The 9,351-nt window shown below is 43.7% G+C and overlaps 1 protein-coding gene across 1 annotated transcript in view; it reads right to left on the reverse strand.

Annotated features, from left to right (window-relative positions):
• The window catches only part of CELF2 (CUGBP Elav-like family member 2), a 244,805-nt gene extending 237,820 nt beyond the window's left edge, over positions 1–6,985 (reverse strand). The window contains exon 1 of the mRNA XM_074144550.1: positions 6,912–6,985. Within this exon, the coding sequence (XP_074000651.1) occupies positions 6,912–6,985 (74 nt within the window). The remainder of the gene's footprint in view (positions 1–6,911) is intronic.
• Positions 6,986–9,351: the final 2,366 nt, after the last annotated feature.

A 9,351-nucleotide genomic window follows, 5' to 3' on the forward strand; every position in this document is an offset into this window, starting at 1 on the left:
TGCATCTCTGAGCAAGTTAGTGATGTGAAGCTATAGGGAAGCAAGAAATGGGAAGAGCACGTGCATATTAAACAAGACGACAGCGTCACGCCTTTGGAATAAGATGAAGGATCTTCATTATTATTCAGAGTTATGAAACAAAAGATAGCTCTTGTCAGCTGTGACTTGCAATCAGACTGGAACTGCTTCAAAGGATATAGGATGTAGGAACAGAGCACAAGAAAAAGCACAGTATAGTCTGGGACAGAAAGGGTCTTAGCTGGTTCAAAAGGAACTGTCTGTCCTCCCATCGTAGAGATATCCAGCTACACGCACCAGCTAAAGGGGGTGTGAACCTGGACATCTCTCTCTTACCCATACAGCAACTCCACTGTTGTCTGGGGTCCAGTATATTTGAGTGAAAAGAAACCAAAAAAAGTTGTAAATTAGCGTTGCAATGAATTACCACCACTGCTGGGAGACAGTCAGTGTTAGGCCTTTCTGTCAGGACTATATTTGCTTTATGATGCTAATGTACATGGAAAAAGGAAAATAATAATACTACTAATAATAAAAATCAGCAGATCACTAGTGTCATTTTCATGAAAGATCAATGACTGCATCTCTGAAATAACCACAGTCATAAACTTTAAAACCCCAGAGTAAGATCCACAGAACAATTTAAGAAATTAACAAGGACATGAAAATCATAAAACAAAACACTCAGGTTGCTGTTGTTTTCCTGGGAAACCTGAAGTGGCTCAACTCATATTGGCTGACAGGGAAAGAAAGGACATAAATTTCCTACATATTCCTTTGCAGAGGATGAGTGCATCCCAGATAGCAGCAGGGAGCGGGATGAGCCGGGCACGAGCCCATCCTTTCCAGAGTCACCTGGGCACAGCTGGACCACGGGCGCATCCCTTCCAGCAGGGCTGGTGCATTTACAGGCACGGTGTTAAGTCTCTCCCCATAACTCTTTCCCACGACTCTTTCCCTCAGCTGTGATAATATGCTGCCCCGGATAGTAAGTGATGGGTAAAGTCGCAAAATAACACTCAGGAGGCCAGCACGGAGTCCTTCCCACCCATCTTTCCTCTGGAACGTTGCTTTTGAACTTGGCTTCAAGTATTGCCACCACTTGAAGGACAAGGGAGAAGCTGTCGTGGGGCAGAGACCAGATGCAAGATACTCAGTCTTCCTCAGCTGAGTTCTAAGAGGCAAGAGAACATAGCTGTTCTCTTCAGTATAAACCAGTTTTTATATTTGTGTAAACCCACAGGAAAAAAAAAATATTAAAAAAAAAAATCACCAAACAGGCACTATTGGTACAGTAGGCAACTCCTTTGTGAATTGGCTCATTTAGGCATTCATTTAAATACAGTAATTAAGATTTAACACAAAACAGAAGTTGCTTTCAGATGTCATTTTGAAGGCCAGATGATCTCCTCTTTATTAATATTATAATTTTAAACTATTGTCAGATGATTTTTCAAGGATCAAGCTGTGAGCAAAGAGAATACTCTGCTGAAGTGTGTCCTATTTACGTAACACAGTCTCAATGAAAATGAGAGATTGATTATAAATCTGTGATACAGAGGCTGGATAAACAGCACAACTAAATCTCAAGGTGCTTTGTCTGGACGATAGGAGTGAATTTACAGCTTCAGCATCTGCCATTCACCTTTTCTATTTAACACCATATGGAAGAACACAACAGCGTTTAAGGCAACATATTTCTGAAAACCTTTACGATAAAGCCAGCAGCTTACTGCAAATGAAAAATGAAATCCTGGAGGGAACACAAGCACTTCTCTCCCTTTCCATAGGCATGCAGAATGCGGGAATGCGGGGGGAAAGCAATTAAAGTATGATGATTCTAAAGGGGAATAATTATTTCACAATTACTCGAGAACATTACATTTATTGCTCTAATTAGTTTTTATTTTCCAAATAGGCATTCTTGTTTCCTGCATTTTTCTTGCACCTATGAAGGTTTTTCCTGTTCTCCCACTTCTTCGCGAAGGAAAGCTCAGCCTCACTCCCTACGTGTATTCTCTATTTTGTGACTTTAGCCTCTGGTTAACCTTGACCTGCCACAAGTTTGTTTTAATCAAAGGAAACTGTGTCAGGAGATGCAACATACTTCACAGTTATACAAACACACTGTAGGAAACACTGTTTGTAGAAATAAAAAAATAAAATATAAAAATCACCTCTCCGCTTTAAAAGGGGAGAGATTTTTATATGCTTAAACTGTAAGACAATACCTTTTCTCTAGACAGTTATGTCTTGCCAAAGTGTATTCTTTACATTCCAGGAACTTCTAAAATCTGAAAGATTTTGTACACCTCTCTCCTATACCAGTTGGGTCAAATATTTTTTATATTAATCTATGAATTAATTATGAAATTTGAATAGTCAAAATGCTCATAAGATATCAAACATCTGAAAATGCCAATGAAATATTTAGAGTTATCAAAGTTTTTAAAGCAATCATAACTGATGATTAATTTGAATGATGAATACATGTGGGGGAGGCTTAAAAACTTGTGAGATCACATCATAGGAAGTGGAAGATATATTTAAATATTAATGTGCTGAGAGTTATCGTAGGTTAAATACTGGATGGGGTTCTAGGAAGCTACTAGAAAAGATGATGGGGAGAAAGACACCATGAAATCATATTACTTAATCAACATCCAAAGATTTATTTTCCTTTCTGCAGCTGTCAAGAGTCAAGAATTTTCTTCTTTTGCTTTGCTTTCCCTCAGTAGTGGCCCAAGCAATCTGTCATGCAAGTAACAAATCATAATATTTAAAATAAAGGTATTACTAAATCAAAGTTAGAACAAAATGCCAGTATAAGGATGAGACTATGGACTTAAAAAACAGCTGATACCCAACTATCAATTTGCAGTTAGCAATTCATCATTTGATATTCTACATATATTTAAAAAAAAAAAAAATAGTTGAGAAATTATTTTTGGCAGCACGTTGAGTTTTCCCTGTGGTGAAGTTTAAAAAAAAAAAAAGTTATTTTTATTACCTCCACTTTACACTGGAAAAAGTCCTATTTTGCAGGTTTAGTGCAGAAAGGGCAGCTTTGGTTTTGTAAAGTGCAAGAATGCCTGTGAATGATGACATCCCTTATTTATTAAGCAATAAATCCAAACAAACAAAGAGTATTGAAAACTGATCTTCACTGCCTTTTTAATCAGCATATTACACATATATCCGATTTTGACTCATCTTGGATAAGAAGAGGCAGCAATTCAAAGACTAAATACTTTTACACGTAATTGCCATGGAACCCATGCAATCGCATGTGCGGTGCTTTAAGCATCACATATTTAATTGGCATCATACACAGCTATCAAAAATTAAAGTTAAATTTTGAGTTCGTCTCGATAGTAACACACACTATTACTCATTTACATTAAAGGTAATCCCAGGCAGCGGAATGTGTATCATGGAACAGAAAAATCTTTGGTGGTATTGCAGAAATCAACGTGGGGGGTAACTACGGTGAGTATTTAATCCTCAAAGCAACCACTTTACAACCATCCAGTTGGCATGTACATGTAAGGCAGTGAAATTACTAAGCAAATTACATTGAACTCACATTTTATAACCGCACTTAGTAACCATTAACCCTCTCCTACCCTGCCCAAAGCCACACACAGTTTCCACTTACATCTTCTCTTCACAATTGCTTCTTCCACACAATTAGCACACACGGGCTACGCAGAACATCAGTCAAACAATTTCTGGTCCTGTAACCATAGCACTAACCAAGTGGCCCCTTTGCAAGCACTGACGAGGGCTAAAGCATCCAACTTGCCATCCGCCCTGAAGAACAATCATGCTGCATATCCTCGAGGGCCTATTTTCCAATGCCATGTCATTAATGAATTTTTATTACTGAAATTGCCATTCAGTTACTAACCAGGTACACCCATGCCATGCATACAGTTTAAGTAACTAAATAGTCATACTCAAAGTAGCTGATGTTCTATTTCACTTATATTTAGCTAGATAACAACAGCAGCAAAATTTGGAAGCAAGCAACATTTAAGAGCAATTAACAGTCTCACAGAGATAAGAGTGCTTTAACTTTGACAATTATCAAGCTGGCAGTTAACTTTCACAATAGGTATGCACTGAAAGTTATTCCTTGAAAATTCTCCTTCTCGGTTGCTTGTTGAAAGAATGGATCACAGTGAAAAGAAATCCATTTACAAAGAACTTTTAAATGTGTAAACAACGGAAGCAGAAGCGATACTGTATGGTGCTGTTTTCCTAAAACATCTGATATGCCACCGACATAAAAAAATAAAAATTAAAAAAAAAATCCAGTTCTGCAAATTTTCATTGTGAAATATTTTTATGTACGTCTTGCTAATTGCCTCACTCTAAAATAGGAATGCTAAAGACTGGACGGAGCTATACTCAATGGCTCGACCAGATGGCGAGGTTAAAAGTTTTGTGCAGCGTCGTAACTGGGAGCAGGCTCCGCGCCGCGCTGTGCCACCCCACTGAACGCTGCTGGCGGCTCGCTGCACGGCTGGGCTGGGCCAGTATAAGGGGAAGGTGCATACGTGCCCGTGACCCCCTACGCGTAATCAAACTGCATCCTCGTCAGCGCTGATTAGTCCAGAGAGTTGGGGACTTGCAAATAAATGTTATGTCACCACTTGGCTAGAAGGACAAAATAAATATGTTTTGAAATAGCAAATTACAGAGTTTTAGAAAGGCAGGGTAGCAAAGCTTCCACAGACAGCATCTAGTTTCAATATTTATTTTTTTTTTTTAGGAGAAGCTCCCTTAGTTAATAGCAATTTAGGCTCAATATTAATTTGCATGCATGACACACGATCCCTCGAAAACATACATCTTCACAATTACTTAGATCAGCAGCAAAGCAAAGCTTGGTTAATACAAGGAAGCACATCACAACACTGACAATGCAGGAGGTAAACTTTTTTTTCTTCAAGAGATTACAAAGTTTCCCCCCTCCCCCCCCAAATATATGAAGAACCAGCATCAAATCCTACAAGGATGTGCGTATTTAACAATTCCATTATTAACCTTCCGTATTTAGAGATCCGCTTAGAAGCTGGAGTATCTCTAGAATAATTTTGGTTTCTTTGGACACACATTAAGATCTGTGTCTGATGAACGCTGACTGCGTTTCAAGCTGTGTTAAAATATATTACGGACACTTCCCAGAGAAGAGGAGTACAAAGATAGCAAGGCAGAAGGAAGAGTTTGACATGGTACTCCCCCCTCGAGGGGCAAGTTGGAGATAAAGTTATATAAGCCTAAGTGACAACAGGGCATCGTCAGCCACAGTTAATAGTGCCTTTGAGCTTGGAGATGTTTGTTAGCAGTATCTTTTCCGACTGCCTGGAAGGACAGCAGGTAGAAAGTCTAATCAAAGCTGAGAGGATGAACACGAGGGGAAGCTCGGCCGTGGCAAGTCCCTACAGAGGGCTGCAAAGCAAGCGATACCAATGCTCAGCTGCAACTTTGTACCCTGATAGTCAAACCTGGGCCATTTTTATGCAAAAGGCGAGAAATACAGCACCTCTTCCAAAACTGACCCGTGCCAATAAAAACAGGGATCTTACAATGGGAAAAACAAAACACAGCAGAGAACTTGTTTGAATTTAAGATCGCGAAACCGAGACACGGGGCAGCATTTATGCAAACGCTTTGCTGTCCTTCAAGGACTGTAAAAATAGTTTAAGTCATCGGCACCAAGTAGCTTCTCCCCCTGCCCCTCTCCCTTCTCCCACACACTTTATAAATCTCAGCTGCCCACCACCCAAATATCTCCACGCCGAGCATCGCTGGTGCAAGGGAGAGCCCTCCGCCTTAGGAGAAAGTTTGCTTGCCAGTAAAGAAGGTAATAAAAGTCTGAATAGTCTCAGATGGGGGCACAGTATGCAACCTGATTTGTGCAAATCGCAGGTGACAGTCTCTGCTGCACACACGGGTTTATTTACACTTGTAACTTAAGCGCTGCCTCAACCGGAATAGCTCCAGTACAGAGTCAATGCCAAAGCCTCTCGCTTCATTCTAATGTAACTCAAACCACATTTGTCACCCCGATGAAAGAAGAAAAAGCAACAAAATAAAAGACGTTTTGGATACTGTAAAAACGCAGCACAGCCCTCAGCCTCTCGGAGCTTTCAGCAAGTGGCTACTGCCTTGTTTCTCGCTTTTATTTTTTTCATAAAAGGCTTAGGTTACCTGAAAATCCCTGTCAATTGGCAATGCCCAAGAGGATGATAATAGAAACTTTCAGATCGAGATTAATGGAGCAGAGATGGGCTAGGGGAATACTTCTCTTTCTGAAATTCCAGCATTCAGCGCCTTCCGATAAATCTTATCCCCAGTTCAACCGCACGTAAAACAACCACCTCACCCTAATTAACACTCTCCGTACCAGGCAGCTATCGGGAACAGGATGAAAAAAAAATAATAATAAAGAAAAAAAATCCCTGCTCTCTGCCTGGTCTTACTCCCGGCGGATGCTCAGCGTTTCATTTGAAAACTGAGGAAGGTTTTGCAAGGGGATTTTTGTTCTGCCGAGGAAGGGCAGCGTGTAGACACCCCCCCCCCCTTCCCCTCACCCTCACCCCGCCGCCCCTCCGCCTTCACCGACCCGCCGGAACGCCACACACCCGGCTGCCGCCGTTTCGGGAGAGGGGGGGGGACACACAGCACGGAGACCACCAAGTGACTTGAGAAGGAGGTGGGGGGGAAAAACAGAGCCGGGGAGGGACCCCCTTCTCCTGCCGCGGAGGGGCGGCCGAAGCCCCGCGCCCGGCGGCGGGGGGTACCGAGGAGGAAGGGAGGGAGGGAGGGAGGGAAGGAAGGGGGAGGTGGGGGGTTTACTCGGCAGCAGCCCCGCCACCACTCACATTCTGTCAGAGACCAGCAAGCGGCCGTCGACCATCATCTCCGGAAGGAAATCCAGCTTGAACGAAGAAGTCATGCTGGGCTCCGGGGGCGCCGCGGCGGTCTGGCTCCCGGGAGGATGCGGCGGGGCTCGGCGGATCCCACAACTGCGCCGGGCGGCGGAGAGGCAGGCACAGGTGCGGAGGCCTCCCCGCGGCAGCCGCCAGCCCCGGCAGTTGTCACATTTCTCTTTCCCTCCCCCCCTCCCTCTCTCTTGGTGTGGGTTATTTTTTTTTTATTATTTTTTTTTTATTTTTTTTTTTTTTTATTTTCCGCCAATCCCCTCCGAAATCGACTGCTGAGGCAACCGTCGGTGGAGCGCCAGGTGCTGAGCGGGGAGGCGGAGCCATCTCCCCGCTGCGGCTCCCCGTTAACCCCTCCGGCCCCGGGGAGAGGCCTAGCATCGCTGGGATGGGGGGGCGCACCCCTCCCGGGGCTCCCCGCAGGGCCAAACTTTGAGGGTGGCGGCGTGGGAGGGAGGTAAGAGCCGGCCGAGACCCCTCAACATCTCCCCCGCCGCCCCACGCTCACGGCTCGGGTGGGCGCCCACGGCGGGATGAGGGGAAAGGGAGGGTGATGAGGGGGAGCCTTCCTCCCCGCGGAGCGAAGAGCCAGGCAGCGGCGGAGAGCCCCCCGCTTCGGTTTCTACCAGTGGTTTGCGCATACCCAGTTCTTCCCAGTACGGGCGGGAGGCGCAAGTCGCCGCTGCCGTACTGGGAGCGCTGGGAATGTTCAGGCAGGTCGCTCGGGAGAGGGTGTCTCTACCCAGGTTCCTGCCGTTCGGACCTCGTCACCCCTGGAGCCCTCCAAGGGATGTTCCCGGCTCGGGAGGGACTTGGTTGTAACTCTCAACTGGGATTTAAAAACTGGGATTTAAGTAAGTAACGATGGTAAATCCTCCCTTCACGCCTGTAACCGGCCCAAAACCCCTTCCCAACCCCGGAGCCGGCCACAACCAGCCACACCACCAAGACCCACACAAAATTCCACACATACAAATAGCTGGAGCCACCCCCCTTCCACACTACCGCCCCCTGAAAATCTGTATAATTTTTCCTTTGCATCTCCCAAACCTACTTGCTTCAATACAAAGCAGCTCCAGGCGAAAGAATATTAACATATTTACGAAGATTAGTGGGTGATCTGAGCAGTCTAGACAGAGAAAACGTCTCTCTGCGTTGTGTGTGCTTCTCCTTCTGAAGCTCTCTCCAGGTTTTATAATTTGATTTGTTCTGGATAATCAGCACTTGAAAATAGTAACAAACGCGAATTTAGAACTACTACACTTCAACTTCTCAAAGAGTATTCTAAAATAAAATTAAATTGACCCATAAATAAATATGCTGTCGCTCAGGCCAAGTTTTATTTAAATTTTGACCATCTTCTATTTGATAATAAAAATACAGACCAGGCAAATTTTCAGTGTCCGGTTTATTGCACCAAGACACTTTTCCATTTTAAACAGCTAAAAGGAAGAAAAACCCCTCAGGCTGCTAAAATTTTTGCCCACTTTGCAAGTCTAAAGAAAGAAAAGGTTCACTTGGCCCTCAGCATAATCCCCGTAGGACAGCTGCAATCCTGAACAGATATCTATAGTGTTATTAATCTGCTCTGTTCTATATGTTCACATACTGTCCTCATCACCATGGCACCTAAACATCCACATAGAAATGCACAAAGCAAAGCTATGGCTCCTCTTTACTAAATTAATGGCAATTCCTCTACGCCACCCATCCATTGCAGCATAAGGCTGTACAGCGGATAAAAAAATAAGTGCAAAGTCGCAATAAAAGGAGAAACCAGCACAACTTTCTCCAGCTGGATGCAGCCACCTGGGTTTTGATCTGAGGCCTCCATGGTGGTTAATCCAGCCCAGAGCAGAGTTGGATTAACTTTCAATTTCAAAATCTTGCCACTGCAGAAGGGGCAGGTTTTAGCTCAGAAGAAATACAGGCAGCTCAGTGAGGATGAAGATATTCTTTTAAGTAAGAAGTCTCCACCCCCACTTCACCCTGTGCGGCTGGATCCATACCTCTTCATCATCATTTTTTTTTTGGTACATGCTTAATCTGAGGGACTTCAGTCTCCCCAGCTTGTCGCTTTTAAGGACCACGGTCCCACTGCTGCTGCCTGAAAAGTAAATCCACGCTTTGCACAGGATGCGAAGGTGGAAGGAGAAGAGGATCACAAATAATTTTGCTTAAAATCTGCATATGGAACAGTGAGATCTTTATAAATTTGCCCCATTTCACAAGGTGTAAGTGCTTAAAAATGCTTCATTAAAACGTATGTTCTTTTGAAATATTTATTTTCCTTTTAATTACATGTGAATTAGCTGGAAGAAGCTGTAGGGAAGCCCTCTTACTGACTTAAGCCTTCTCAGCAGTTTGTTAAATTCTAGCC

This window comes from Numenius arquata, chromosome 2 (genome assembly GCF_964106895.1).
Source record: "Numenius arquata chromosome 2, bNumArq3.hap1.1, whole genome shotgun sequence".
NCBI classification, from domain to species: domain Eukaryota; kingdom Metazoa; phylum Chordata; class Aves; order Charadriiformes; family Scolopacidae; genus Numenius; species Numenius arquata.